General features: G+C 36.5%; 1 protein-coding gene across 3 annotated transcripts in view; it reads right to left on the bottom strand.

Moving 5' to 3' along the window:
* The window catches only part of LARP4 (La ribonucleoprotein 4), a 64,962-nt gene that overhangs the window by 24,936 nt on the left and 23,409 nt on the right, over positions 1-16,617 (bottom strand). For all 3 annotated transcript variants that reach the window (XM_059935882.1, XM_059935880.1, XM_059935881.1), the window contains 4 exons: positions 15,509-15,645; positions 13,980-14,083; positions 12,990-13,100; positions 12,162-12,215 (listed from right to left, as the gene is read on the bottom strand). In XM_059935882.1, coding sequence (XP_059791865.1) covers positions 12,162-12,215; positions 12,990-13,100; positions 13,980-14,083; positions 15,509-15,645 — 406 coding nt within the window. The remainder of the gene's footprint in view (positions 1-12,161; positions 12,216-12,989; positions 13,101-13,979; positions 14,084-15,508; positions 15,646-16,617) is intronic.

The following is a 16,617-nucleotide window of genomic DNA, read 5'->3' as shown; positions in this document are numbered from 1 at the left end:
AACGCTGAGAGAGGTGAGGAAGCTGCAGAAGAAAAGCCTGAAGCTAGCAGAGGTTGGTTCATGAGGTTTAAGGAAAGAAGACATCTCCACAACATCAAAGTACAAGATGAAGCAGCAAGTGCTGATGTAGAAGCCGCAACAAATTATTCAGCAGATCTAGCTAAAATAAGTAATGAAGATTTTCAACATAGACAAAACAGTTTTATATTGGAAGAAGATGCCATCTAGGACTTTTATAGCTAGAGAGGATAAGCCAATGCCTAGCCTCAAGGCTTCAAAGCTTCAAAGGACAGGCTGACTCTCTTGTTATGGGCTAATGCAGCTGGTGACTTTAAGTTGAAACCAATGCCCATTAGCCATTCCAAAAATCCTTTGGCCCTTCAGAATTATGCTAAATCTACTCTACCTGTGTTCTGTGAATGAAACAACAAAGCTCAGATGATAGCACAACTGCTGACAACATGGTTTACTAAATATTTTAGGCCTACTATTGAGAACTACTGCTCAGAAAAAAAGATTCCTTTCAAAATATTACTGCTCACTGACAATGCACCTGGTCACCCAAGAGCGCTAATGGAGATGCACGTTAAGATTCACGTTGTTTTCACGCCTGCTAACACAGCTTCCATTCTGCAGCCCATGGATCAAGGAGTAATTTCGACTTTCAAGTCTTATTATTTAAGAAATAGATTTCTTAAGGCTATACAGTAGCTGCCATAGATAAAAGATCTGGGCAAAGTCAATCAAAAACCTTCTGGAAAGGATTCACCCATTCTAGACGCCATTAAGTTCATTCATGATTCACGGAAAGAAGACAAAATACCAACATGAATAGGAGTTTAGAAGAAGTTGATTCCAACCTTCATGGATAACTGAACAGTTCAAGACTTCAGTGTAAGAAATAACTGAAGATGCGGTGGAAACAGCAAGAGAACTAGAATTAGAAGTAGAGCCTGAAGATGGGACTGAATTGCTACCATCTCATGATGAAACTTGAACAGATGAGGAGTTGCTTCTTATAGATGAGGAAAGAAAGTGGTTTCTTGAGATAGAATCTCCTTCTGATGAAGATGCTGAGAAGACTGTTGAAATGACAACAAAGGATTTAGAATATTACATAAACTTAGTTGTTAAGGCAGTGGCAGGGCTTGAGAGGACTGACTCCAATTTTAAAAGAGGTTCTACTGTGGATAAAATGCTATCAAACAGCACTGTGTGCTACAGAGAAATGGTTTGTGAAAGGACAAAATTGATACGGCAAACTTCACTGTTGTCCTATTTTAAGAAACTGCCACGGCCACCCCCACCTTCAGCCACCACCATCCTGATCCATCAGCAGCCATCAACATCAAGGCAAGATCCCCCACCAGCAAAATGATTATGACTGGTTGAAGACATGGATGATGATTACCACTTTTTTTTTTCTTTTTTTAGCAATAAAGTATTTTTAAATTAAGATATGTACATTTTTTGACATAATGCTATTGCACACTTAACAGATTCCAGTAGAGTGTAAATGTAACTTTTATAGGCACTGGGAAACCAAAAAGTTCGTGTGACTTGCCTTACTGCAGTGGTCTGGAACTGAACCCTCCATACCTCCAAGGTATGCCTGTATATTCCTACACTGGAATACTAATTGGCAATAAAAAAGTGTACTACCAATACATGCTACAATACGGTTTACTAAAAATAATTATGGCAAGTGAAAGAAGTCAGGTACAAAAGAGAATATACCGTGTGGTTTCATTCATATGAAACTACAGAAAAAAACAAACCTATAGCAGCAGAAAGCAGATCAATAATTGTCAACACTGGATGTTGATGAGGGGAGACTGAGAAAACCACAGTGCATAAATTTGCAAAAACTAATAAAAATGTATGCTTCAAATAAGTACATTTTATTGTATGTAAACTATACTTTAAGAATGTTGATTAAAAAAAGAAAATTTTTCTTAGAGAGGGCCTAGCAAAACTACTAGATTCAAACCCAAAGGCATAAAGAAAAATATTTATCAATCTTGTAATCTTGCTACAACAAAACGGATTTCCACACAAATACGACAAACATAATAACAATACAAACAGTTAATTTGACAAGAAGATTAAGCTCCTCTAAGAACTCATACAAATCAATAAGAAAATCTTCACAGAAAAATAGTCAAGGGGACTTCCCTGGCAGTCCATTGGTTAAGACTCCATGCTTCCACTGCAGGGGGCATAGGTTCAATCCCTGGTCAGGGAACTAAGATCCCACATGTGTAGTGTGGCAAAAAAAAAAAAAAAAAAAAAAAAAGTTGGAAAATCAGAGAATCAACCACAGGAAATTTTAAAGAAATAAAAAATACTGTAGGGACTTCCCTGGTGGTGCAGTGGTTAAGAATCCGCCTGCCAATGCAGGGGACACGGGTTCGTGCCCTGGTCCTGGAAGACCCCACATGCTGTGGAGCAACTAAGCCCATGCACCACAGCTACTGAGCCTGTGCTCTAGAGCCCGCGAGCCACGACTACTGAAGCCTGTGCGCCTAGAGCCTGTGCTCCACAACAAGAGAAGCCACCACAATGAGAAGCCCGTGCACCGCAACCAAGAGTAGCCCCCACTCACCGCAACTGGAGAAAGCCCCCACACAGCAATGAAGACTCAACGCAGCCAAAAGTAAATAAATAAAATAAATAAATTAAAAAAAAAAAATACTGTAAGAGTGTAAATTGGTTCTACCTAATAAGTAAATGGATATACTCTTCGATACAGATAAAAGTAATCAAAATACAGCTAAGATGACTATATTATTATTATGCAAAACAGACTAAGTCAAAAAAGGTTGTTAGAGACAAAGGAGATTATATATTGATAAAAGGTTCAATCCAGCAAAAAGATAAAACAATTATAAACATACATGCATCTACCAAGAGAGCCCCAAAATATGTAAAGCAAAAACTGACAGAAATGAAAGGATAGACAGTTCTGCAATAATAGAGACTTCAATAACCCACTTTCAATAATGAATAATAACAAAACAGAAAAGCAATAAACAGGGACTTCCCTGGTGGCACAGTGGTTAAGACTCCATGCTCCCAATGCAGGGGGCCCAGATTTGATCCCTGGTCAGGGAACTAGATCCCACATGCATGCTACAACTTAGAGTTTGCATGCCACAACTAAGGAGCCCTCCTGCCACAACTAAGACCCAGCGCAACCAAATAAATAAATAAAATAAAAGCAATAAACAAATAGGGAACTTGAATAAGACTACAAACACAGACAGTACTCTAAACACCAGAGTATGTATTTTTATCAAGTGTACATGGAACATTCTCTATGAGAGACCAAAACTGGTTTTAATAAATTTTGAAAGACTGATATCTTACAAAGTATCTCCTCTGTCCACAATGGAATGAAACTAGAAATCAGTGACAGAAGGAAAACTAGAAAATTCACAAATTAAACAACACACGTTCTTAACCAATGGGTCAAAGATGAAATCACAAGAGAAATTAGAAAATAATTTGAGATGAATGAACACAAAAACACAACATATCAGAACTTACTGGATGTATCAGCCATAAAAAGGAACAAAACTGGGTCATCTGTAGAGACGTGGATGGACCCAGAGACTGCCATACAGAGTGAAGTAAGTCAGAAAGAGAAAAACAAATATCGTATATTAATGCATATATATGGAATCTAGAAAAATGCTACAGATGAACCGGTTTGCAAGGCAGCAACAGAGACACAGACGCAGAGAACATATGTATGGACACCAAGGTGGGAAGGGGAGTGGGGTGAACTGGGAGATTGGAATTGACATATATAAACTAATATGTATAAAATAGATAACTAATGAGAACCTGCTGTATAGCACAGGGAACTCCACTGTACAGCAGAAATGAAGACAACATTGTAAAACAACTATACCCCAATAAAAAAGAACTTACTGGATGTTATAAAAACAGTGCGAAGAGGGAAACTTATAGCTATAAGCACCTATGTTAAAAAAGAATGATCTCAAAGCAATAACCTAAGCTACCACCTAAAAACTAGAAAGAAGCAAACTAAAACCAAAGATAGCAGGAGGAAATAATAAAGATTAGAATGGAGATAAAAAGAACAGAGAAATGACAGAAAAATCAATGAAACTGAAAGCTGGTTTTTTGAAAAGATCAAGAAAATGAACAAACCTTTAGCTAGATTGACTAAGAAAGGTAAAAGATTCCAATTCCTAAATCAGAAATGAAAACTAAAATCAGACCCAAATACTGATTTTACAGAAATAAAAAGAATACAAGAGAACAGTGTAAACAAAGGCAGATCAACATGTGGATAACCTAGACGAAACAGACAGATTCCTGGAAACACACAAACTACAAAAACTGACCCGAGAAGGTGGAAATTTGAATAAACCTTTAAGAAGGAGGTTGAATCAGTGATTTTAAAATTCAAAGAGGGCATATGATCCAGCAATCCCACTCCTGGACATATATCCAGACAAAACTATAATCTGAAAAGATACGTGCACCCCTATGTTCATAACAGCACTATTTACAACAGCCAAGACATGGAAACCACCTAAATGCCCACTGACAGATGAATGGATAAAGAAGATGTGAGATACACACACACACACACACGGAACATTACTCAGCCATAAAGAAAGAATGAAATAATGCCATCTGCAGCTACATGGATGGACCTAGAGATTATCATACTAAGTGAAGTCAGTCAGAAAGAGAAAGACAAATACCGTATGATATTACTTATATGTGGAATCTAAAATATGACACAATTGAACTTATCTATGAAGCAGAAACAGACTCATATATGTAGAGAGCAGACTTGTGGTTGCCAAGGGGGAGGAGGGGTGAGGGAGGGCTGGATTGGGAGTTTGGGACTAGCAGATGGAAACTATTATATACAGAATGGATAGACAACAAGATTCTATTGTACAGCACAGGGAACTATATTCAATATCCTGTAATAAACCATAATAGAAAAGAAAAGAAAAATTTTACCAATCCTTCTCAATTAACACCAATCCTTCTCAAACTCTTCCAGAAAAATTGAAGAAGAGGGAACACTTCCTAACTCATTCTATGAGGCCAGTATTACTCTGGTAAAACAGACAAAGACACTACAAGGGTGGGGGGGAACCTATAGGCCAATATCCCTTATGAATATGGATTTTAAAAATCCACAAAAAAATACTAGCAAATTCAACTTGTTAGGAGTTAAAAGAGTATACATCTTGACCAAGTGGGATTTATTCCAGAAATGGGGGCGGTGGGGTGGGGAGGGAGGATGGGAGGTGGGGTGGTTCAACATAAGAAAATCAATGTAATATGGCACATTAACAGAACAAAGGAAAAACACACACGATCATCTCAATTGATACAGAAAAAGCATTTCACAGAATTCCACACTTTCAAGGTAAGAATACTCAAACTGGGAACGGAAGGGAACCTCATCAACATGACAAGGGCCATATGTGAAAAGCACATAGTTGATATCACACTCAGTGGTAAAAGACTGATGGTTTTTCCCCTAAGATCAAGAACAAGACAAGGATGCCCACTTTTGCCATTTCACTCAACATAGTACTGGAAGTTCTAGCCAGAGCATTGGCAAGAAAAAGTAATAAAAGACATCCAAACTAGAAAGGAGAAGTAAAATTATCTGTTTGTAAATGACATGATCTTACATGTAGAAAAGTCTTAAAGAATCAGACCCCCCACCCCCACCCCCCAAAAAAGTTAGATCTAATCAACTAGTACAGCAAAGATGCAGGATATAAAATCAACACTCAAAAATCGTTGTATTTCTATACACTAGGAAGGAACAATCAGAAAAGGAAATTAAGAAAATTCCATTGACAACAGTATCAAAAAGAACAAAATACTTAGGAATACATCACCTATACAATGAAAACTACAACAAATTGCTGAAAGAAATGAAAAACCTAAATAAATAGAATGAAATCCCATGTTCATGGATTGGAGGACTCAATATTGTTAAGATGACAATAATATTCAAATGATATACAGACTCAGTGTACTATCAAAGTCCCAATGGCATTTGCTTGGAGAAACAGAAAACTCCAACCTAAAATTCATATGAAATTTCAAGTGGTCCTGAATACCTTCAACAGTATTAAAAAAGAACAGTAAAATTGAACAGCTCATACTTCTCATTTTCAAATCTTACTACAAAGCTACAGTAATTGAAATAGTGTGGTACTGGCATAAAGACAGACATACAGACCAATTAAATGGAAATAGAGAGCCCAGAAATAAACTCAGCTCCTCCCATGGACACACCAAATTTACAAGTACTTACAGAGCAAGTATGTATGACAACAACCTGAAGACTAGCAGAAAAGATTTTCCACAACTAAAGACATGAAGAAGGAAGCATGAGATGGGTAGAAGGGGTGGAAATGAGACATAGTCAGGACCCAAACCCCGTGGTTGGTGACCCACAAACAGGAAGAATATCACAATTGTAGAGTTCCTCCCCCAAGGAGCAAGGGGTCCAAATGCCACATCGGGCTCCCCAGCCTGAGGGTCCTAAAACAAGAAGACGAGGCCCCAGAAGGTCTGGCTTTGGAAGTCAGTGGAGCTTGCATACTGGATACTGAGAAGACTGTAGGAAACAGAGAATCTGCTCCTAAAGGGTGGGTGCAAAAATCTCACCCACCCAGGACCAGACAGACGGCTACACAGGGGAATTCTACAAAACATTTAACGATGCATTAACACCTATTCTTCTTAAACTATTCCAAAAAATTGAAGGAGGAATGCTTCTGAGCTTATTCTGAGGCCAGCATCACCTAGATACCAAAACTAGACACAAAAAAGAAAACTACAGGCCAATATCACTGATGAACATGGATGCTAACATCCTCAACAAAATATTAGCAAACAGGGCTTCCCTGGTGGCGCAGTGGTTGAGAATCTGCCTGCCAATGCAGGGGACACGGGTTCGAGCCCTGGTCTGGGAAGATCCCACATGCCGCGGAGCAACTAGGCCCGTGAGCCACAACTACTGAGCCTGCGCGTCTGGAGCCTGTGCTCTGCAACAAGAGAGGCCGCGATAATGAGAGGCCCGCGCACCGTGATGAAGAGTGGCCCCCGCATGCCGCAACTAGAGAAAGCCCTCACACAGAGACGAAGACCCAACACAGCCAAAAATAAATAAATAAATAAAAAATAAAAATAAAGGAATTCCTTAAAAAAAAAAAAAAATTAGTAAACAGGATTCAACAATACATTAAACAGATCACACATCATGACCAAGTAGGATTTATCTCAGGGATCAAGGATGGCTTAATATCTGCAAATAAATCAATATGATATATCACTTTAACAAACTGAACATAAAAATCATATGATCATCTCAACAGATGTAGAAAAAGCTTTTGAAAATTAAACATTTAATATTTATGATAAAAACTCTCAATAAGTGGGTATATAAGGAACATACCTCAACATAATAAAGGCTGTATATGACAAACCCACAGCCAACATCATACTCAATGGTGAAAAGCTGAAGCATTTCCAGTAAGTTAAGGAACATGACAAGGATGCCCACTCTCACCATTTTTATTCAATATAGTACTGGAAGTCCTAGCCATAGCAATAACGAGGAAGAGAAATAAAAGGAATTCAAATTGGAAAGGAAGAAGTAAAACTGTCACTGTTTGTAAATGACATGATACTATATATAGAAAAGCCTAAGGATGCTATCAAAAATCTATTAGAATAAATGAATTCAGTACAGTTGTAGGATACAAAACTAATACACAGAAATCTGTTGCACTTCTATACACTAATAATGAACTATCAGAAAGAGATTTTAAGAAAACAATCCCATTTACAACTGCATCAAAAAATAAAATATCTAACCAAAGAGGTAAATGACTTATACTCTGAAAACTATAAGGCACTGATGAAAGAAACCGAAGATGACACAAACAAACGAAAAGGCACACCATGCTCATGGACTGAAGAATTAATATTGTTAAAATGACCAAACTAAGCAAGGCAATCTACAGATTCAAAGCAATCTCTATCAAAATATCAAAGGCATTTTTCACAGAACTAGAACAGTAATTCTAAACTCTGTATGGATACCAAAAGACCTCAAATACCAGAGCAATCTTGAGGAAGAAAAACAGAGCTGGAGGTATTCTGCTCCCAGATTTCAAACTATATTACAAAGCTTCAATAATCAAATAGTATGGTGCTAGCACAAAAACAGACACACAGATCAATGAAACCAAAGAGAGAGCCCAGAAATAAATCCACACACATTTGGTCTATTAATCTATGGCAAAGGAGGCAAGAATAAACAATGGGGAAAAGACAGCCTCTTAAAGAGAGCTGGGAAAACTGGATAGCTACATGCAAATGAATCAAATTGGACTACGTTCTCACACCATATACAAATGGGCAGAGGACCGGAATACAGACTTTTTATCCCCCCAAAGAAGACACACAGATGGTCACAGACAGAAAAGATGCTCCACATCACTAATAATCAGAGAAATGGAAATCAAAACCACAGTGAGATACCACCTCAAAACTGTCAGGTGGCTATCATCAAAAAGACAACAAATAACAAGTGTTGGTGAAGATGTGGAGAAAAGGGAACCCTTGTGCACTTGTAGGATTGTAAATTGGTGCAGCCACTATGGAAAAACAGTATGGAGCTTCCTCAAGAAATTAAAAATGGAACTCCTATAGGATCCAGCAATTTCACTTCTGGGTATTTACCCAAGGAAATCAAAACTACTAATTCCAAAAGATATATGCACCCTTATATTCACTGCAGCATTATTTACAACACCCAAGATATGGAAGCAACCTAAGTCCCCATCAATAGATGAATGGATAAAGAAGATGCGATATATATACACAGTGGAGTATTACTCAGCCATAAAAAAAGAAATCTTGCCATTTGTGACAACATGGATGGATCTAGAGGGTAATTATGCTAAGTGAGGTAAGACAGAGAAAAGCAAATACCACATGATCTCACTTACATGTGGAAACTAAAAAATAAAACAAAACAAAATGAAAACAGACTCATAGATACAGAGAACATATGGGTAGTTGCCCGAGGGGAGGGGGTTGTGGGGCAGGTAAATAGGTGAACGGAATTAAGAGGTACAAGCCTCCAGTTATACAATAAATAAGCCATGGGGATGTAATATACAGCATAAAGAACATGGTCAGGGACTTCCCTGCTGGTGCAGTGGTTAAGACTCCACGCTCCCAATGCAGGAGGCCCGGGTTCGATCCCTGGTTGGGGAACTAGATCCCGCACGCGTGCCGCAACTAAGAGTCCACATGCCGCAACTAAGAAGCCTGCACGCCGCAACTACAGTCCGCATGCCACAATGAAGATCCCGCATGCCCCAACTAAGAGCCAGCACAGCCAAAATGAATGAATGAATGAATGAATGAATGGATAAATATTTTTTAAAAAGAATATGGTCAAATAATATTGTATTAACTTTGCATGGGGACAGATGGTTACTAGACTTAACACAGTGATCATTTCATAATGTATGCAAATGTCAAATCACTATGTAGTATACCTGAAATGAACATAATATTGTACATCAACTATATTTCAATTAAAAAGAAAAGGCTAATATTATAAAACCCTTAGAAGAAAACATAGGGGAAACATTTCATGATCTTGGATTTGGCAACGATTTATGAAGTATGGCAACAAAAGCACAGATAACAACAAAAAAATTAATTGGACTTCATAAAAATTAAAAGCTTTTGTGCCTCAAAGGACACTTCAAGAGAGTAAAAAATATAACCCACAAAATGGGAGAAAATATTTGCAGATCATATATCTGACAAGAGTTTAATATCCAGAATATATAAAGATCTGGTACAGCTCAACAACAAAACAAATAACCCAATTTAAAAAATGGTCTAAGCTGAACGCCTCTAAGTCAGAATCCCGCCCACGTGGAACGATATGGCAGCGCCGCGGGAGCCTCGGTTGGTCTCGGATAGCCGGTCCCCCGCCGTCCCCGCCGGCGGGCCGCCACCCGTGTCCCCCAGGGCGCGGCGTGGCGCGCCCCGCCGCGTGTCGGGACCGAGGTCCAGTGCGGAGAGCCCTTCGTCCTGGGACACGGGGTGCGGCTGGAAAGGCGGCCGCCCCCTCGCCCGTCACGCACCGCACGTTCGTGGGGAACCTGGTGCTAAACCATTCGTAGACGACCTGCTTCTGGGTCGGGGTTTCGTACGTAGCAGAGCAGCTCCCTCGCTGCGATCTATTGAAAGTCAGCCCTCGACACAAGGGTTTGTAAAAAGAAATTTAAAAAAGAAGAAAAAAAAAATTTAATAAAAAAAGAGATTAAAAAAAAAAAAATGGTCTAAGGACTTGAACAGACATTTCTCCAAAAAAGACATACAAATGGCAAAGAAGCGCATGAAAAGATGCCTGATATCATGTGTCACTATGAAAATGAAACACAAAACCATAATGAGATACCACTTTCTACCCATTAGGATGAGTGCTTTATTCAAAAAGCAAAAATAACAAGTGTTGTTAAGGATGTAGAAAAATTTGAATCCTCCTCCATTGCTGGGGGAAATGTAAAAGGATACAACTGCTTTGGAAAACAGTTATGCACTCCTCAATATGTTAAACATATAATTATCATATTACTCAGTAATTCCTAGTATATACCCAAAAGAGTTGAAAGCAGGGACTCAGATAGTTGTGCAGGATTATTCACAATAATCCAAAAATGGAAGCAACCCAAGCATCCTTCAATAGATAATGAATAAACAAAATGTGGTATATACATACAATGGAATATTATTCAGCCAATAAAAAGTAATGAAGTTCTGACACATGCTCCACATAGATGAAGCTGGAAAACATTATGCTAAGTGAAATAAGCCAGATACAAAAGGACAAATATTGCATGATTCCATTTATATGTGGTATCTAAAATAGGTAAATTCAGAAAGACAGAGACTAGAAGGGAAGTTACCAGCAGCTGGGAAGAATGGGAAGTTATGGTTTCATGGGTATAGAGTTTCTGGGGATGCTGCAAAGTTCAGGAAATAAATACCGGTGATGGTTGTACAGCAATGTGAATGTACTAAACGCCACTGAGTTAGCTGTACACTTAAAAATGGTAAATTGTATGTATGCATATTTTGCCACAATAAAAAAAACTTTTAAAGAAAGCATATGTTACAAATTATTTGTAAATACAGCAACAACTTAATAATTACTTTATTTATTTATTTATTTTATTTTTATTTTATATTAACAACTTAATAATTAAATCATGATACACATGAACAATATTAAATGTATACCTGAAACAATGGTGAATGAAAAGCTCTATTATGAGAAAAGAATAGGCGTGTATATACTATACATTTCCATTCACGTAAAGACAGAAAGAAAATTCCTAGATGGGTGCAGAAAAAACTGCTCTCTCTCATCACCTCTAGGGAAAATGACTGGAGGAATCTGAGACAGGGAGATTTAATTAACTTATTTACTATAAATCATTTGACTTTCTTACCACATATAGGTATTACTTTCACACTTAAAATAATGTGGAGGATGGACTGTAAGGAGGGGAAAGCTGAAGGCATAACAGCTAAAAGGCTATTCCAATTGCTCAAGCCTAAACAATGGCAGTAATGATTGAAAGAAGTTTTGAAGGCAGATTTCATGGGATGTGAGAACAAATTAGACATGTAAACCGTGAGCAAGTGTCATCAACGACAAGTTCCAGGTTCCCAAATGGCTGAGTATTAATGCAGTGATGCAGTTAATTGAAATGAAAGTACTGAGAATGTTTTCCACCTTTGTTACTAAAAAATTATTCCTGCTCCTAAGAGCAGGATTGAGATCTATGATTATCTTACATGTTGTCAATCAGCATCTAACTTTAACTTCATGGTGTCTGAAGTTATACTTCTAGAAGAAACTGCTGTTTAGAAAGTATTTTGACATTCTATCAACTAATTTCCTGAAATAGCATTTCATATGAGCCAGAAATTTCTTTAAAATCATTATGGGTTTTATAAAATGTTATTCATCTTTGTTTGTTAATAGACAGACAACAAAAACCTTCTTGTCTCATGATGGACTACTTACAAATGTTTCTTACCATGATTGGCTTGCCCTGAAATGTCTTAACTTCTTCTCTTAAGTATTTAAAAGCCTGTTAACAAAGCAGCAAGGAACTTTCATTAGCATTCAAACATTTCATTAAGGCCATCATTATTCTATCAAGAGAGTTTTGGTAATTGCAACTATCTCTAAACTAAACAATAAAATATTCTGAAGGTGATCCCATTATGCAGGTGACAGGGAATGAAAAAGTAAAAATTTAAGACCTCAGCTACAGTTCACATTTATTGTATATTAAACTACTATGGATTACTACTGACACACACTCACAAAATTCAAAACAGACCCAAAATATCATTACATATCAATTTTAAAATGGGTTCAGAGGGCCTTCTAAGATGAAGAATTAAAAAAAAAAACAGTAAGTGGTTTTAAAATGCTATCATATAAATTTCTGTTTCAAAGGAATATTACTTTTCTTATCTTTAAATAGGCCACGATAACAATTAAGAGTAAAATCATTATGTCAAAATACCAAGAATCAGAACGGAAGTTATATATATTGCGGGCCTACTATGTAATAGAAATACTAACTACTGAATACATGGTCTCTGATCCCCATGTTAATTTAAAAATTGTGTGTTAATTTTTTTTACTGATAGGAAACAAACTGTTCTTAAATTGAAACAAAAAAAGCTTTAAGAAGATCATCAAAAAGGAAACCAATAGGCAAAACCAAAAAGGTGAACAAGGTTCTCCAAAGTCTTTACAAACATTACTGTAAGCACACATTTTTCTCAATTAAAATATACACTTCTTCTTTTATCACCAGGACTTCAAATCAGAAGAAAAGTTTTCTTCTCACCTGCTGTGCATCTGTGTCTGACTGGAAAGTGATATACCAGTTGCTATTGTGTGCAAATTCACAGCTTATCACCTTGGGGCAGTTTTCATTTTTAAACAAAGCTTTTACTTCCTAAAAAAGAAAATCTTCAGTTAACTCTAAAAATATATCAAAAATGGGCATTTTTTTCCTCTTCATGTCTTTTGGTCCTTTCTATTTCTTTACTTAGTAACTGTTTATGCCTTCTGCCCATTTTTCTGTTGAGTAGAATTATACTCTGAAACAAGAACATGCATAGTTATAGTGTAAATTTTGTGCATGATTTAGGGATGGAAGCTTATTTTATAATCAGCAAAACTGAAGTATTATTTCAATCCTAGTGGCAAGCTAAATTCTGCTTAGAGTAAAATCTTTCCAGTCCTGTCATTGTCCAAAAAAAAAGGTGTGGGTGGGGGGACTGTCCTACATTAACATTTTCTAGGTGCTAAGTATTTTTACGTATTTTCATTTAATCCAAATGCTCTGTCTACAATAGTCACAGACATGAACTGTGCACATATATCTTGTTTTACATAACTGATTTAATTAAAAACTAAAACTCAAAAAAATATATGGATTTAGAAAAAGATGATTATCAAAACTCAGAGGGACTTCCCTGGTGGCGCAGTGGTTAAGAATCTGCTTGCCAATGCAGGGGACACGGGTTCAAGCCCTGCTCCGGGAAGATCCCACATGCTGCAGAGCAACTAAGCCCGTGTGCCACAACTACTGAAGCCTGCACGCCTAGAGCCTGTGCTCCACAACATGAGAAGCCACCACAATGAGAAGCACGTGCACCACAACGAAAAGTAGCCCCCGCTCGCCACAACTAGAGAAAGCCCGCGCGCAGCAACGAAGACCCAATGCAGCCAAAAAAATAAACAAAAATAAATAAATCTATTAAAAATTACTGAAAAATAAAATAAAATAAACAGTTAAGAATATTTAGCTTTAACAATACTAATGATTTACCTCTACTGGTGTTGTTTCAGGAATCTCTCTAAGAATTACAATACAACGCTTATGACTTGGTCTCACTTTCTCGCCCTTCTCATCAACTTGCACCATGGGAGAAGCTGAAATTTTAAAGAAGTTTCATTCAAAAGTGTAAAAATAGTGATATTAATAATTCCATTAAAAAACTATTCATTTCAATTTCCAACTGAATAAATTAGCAGGGCTAACATCTTAAAGAAATTAAGTTGTAGAATCAAAGATTACAGTTACAATAAAATATCTTGAGATTGATATGCAAAGAACATTGTCCAATGTTATGCATTGCACAAATACTCAGAGTACTTATTTTGTGACGTGGCACAGTGTTGGAGTTGAAAAGAAGCCTTTAAGGAGTATACAATATTTATATCTCATAGGGCGCTTCCCTGTATACAATTACCAAATTCTTTATTTCAAGTAAAATCAATGTACTGCATTAGCCAAACACTACTCTGGGGAATGTAATGAGCTTTGATATGTGAAAAAATTCTTCTTAAAATTAAAGTCTGAGAAACACTTAAAACCAAGAATTATATATAAATGATTACAATCTTTCTTTCAGATGCTGGTTTTGAGTTAATATAGAATGAAGGTAGTACCACAAGCCAAAACTTTTATTTCTGGTCCTTTCAAAGGATAATATGTCATATCTTCCTGTGCAGGTAAGTAGAGAGAATAAAAGTAGTTGTTAAGGAAGAAGGCCTGTGTATAAGTGCTAGGTTTCAGCCCTTGGAGGTAGGAGATTCTGTCTCTTGGCAAATTCTTTAAATGTTGACAAGACTGGGTCATTTTAAGACCTGGTCAAACCAGATCAAGACTGGTTTGATCTGTACAAACTGATCAGAGATTTCATAAATGTTTTTATACCTCTGACAATGGAAATCCCTACTCCCATGTAAGTCTATTACTGGACTTGCTTTATTTAACTTCCAAACATTTCAACAAATTTCAAAAAAAAAGTGAAGATCCACCTTTACTCAAGTAGTTAACAAAACCTGTATAAGAGAGGTTACCAAGAAATGCTGATATAAGACACAAACACCACTAAAAATTCTTAAACCTCAATCTAAAATATAAATTCTTTACCAAACTTTAAAGCAGTGTTTGTCAAACTGTATTTAGTATTAATCTACTATTAACATTTCAGTTGTGTGCATGTAGTGTGTGTGTGTATTGGGTTGTGATATAAAGTTTACTTATTACTTTTGTTCAAAAGTTTGAAACAGATTGCTTTACAGGGTGTGACAATGACACATATAGCTTTCTAATAGCCCAGAAAACAGAGGTTTAATTGCTTATACTTGAGTAAATGGGTATCAAGATGAACAACCAAGGTACAGAACTGATATACAAGCTATATATGTACCAGTCAGTAAAAATAGATAAATTATTAGCACAGAATAGCAAAAAATATGGAGTTAAAAACAATTTCCTGCATGATCAGAAGTCAAAAGAATATTTAATCTTTGATTTTAAAAGTAAGCTAAAAGGTATGATTTACATACATCTCAACACTTCAAGAATTAGGTCAGGGTCTGTGGTCAGTTTTTTTATTTCTTCCATGTTGGCAACTGTCCAAATTGGGATGAACTGATCACTGTCCATTTGAGATATCAGGTAAAGATCCTTTGACAAATTTTCTCTGAAAGGAATAAGAGAAGCAACAGTCCTATAAAACAAACAAGTCTTAAAAAGCACCTAAAGAAAAGAGATGCCTTATTCACTTTTGTCACTAAACCTAGGAAAACAAAATTATGCTATCAGAAATAACACAGTGAACTATGAAAATACATAATATACAACAGATATATTCTAACAACTTCTGGAAAGTTTCTGAATCCCCAAATACATTGGGCCCAACAGTTTTGAACAAGGAATTTTATGAAATTATATTGATGTGGAAAGAGGCTTAATATTAAAGTATATTACAAAATATTACATACAGTTTTGTTCCATCTTATAAATACCTTATCACTGATGTTAGAATATGCATATGGAGAAAACTGTAATGTAAACCATGAATTGGATCATGGAGGATTTTCAGTTTCTTAATGTTTCCATTTTTTAATAGGTATGTTTGACTTTTTATTTAAATTTAAATAATAAAGTTAAAATAATAAATATAAAACATTTTAAATTAAGAGAAAAGATTAAGATACATTTTTTAAAAAAGAAGATACAAATGCTCTATCTTACACATAAAATCTTGTTTAACAAATTGAAGGAGAATCAAATTCATGTCTTGTTATTTACATCAAACCTTTGAAGCAGTCTGGTTATAAATAGCTAGAAATCTTTGCTTAAAAGCCACCTTCTCAATGACCACCCTATTCTGAAACCACCCAAGTACTCCTGATTCCCCTCTTCCCTTGCTTACTCTGCTCTACTTTTTTCCATAGCACTTATCACCTAACACACTTCTAAGCTGCTTATTTATTATGTTTATTGTTTTGTCTCCCCCAGTCAGAATACAGGTTCCACGAAGGGTCTTTGCCATTCAAAATGACAAAGCCTTAGTACCAGGCAAAGAGTAGGGTCAAGGCCTTTACATTCAAATTATATTAAAATAGAGCAGTAATTACTTTTTTAAGGTTACAATTATCAACAAGTGGTG

This window comes from Balaenoptera ricei, chromosome 10, assembly GCF_028023285.1.
Source record: "Balaenoptera ricei isolate mBalRic1 chromosome 10, mBalRic1.hap2, whole genome shotgun sequence".
In the NCBI taxonomy this organism is placed as follows: Eukaryota; Metazoa; Chordata; class Mammalia; order Artiodactyla; family Balaenopteridae; genus Balaenoptera; species Balaenoptera ricei.
Note: the sequence above shows the minus strand (reverse complement) of the source record. Positions and strands in the feature narration are given on the sequence as shown.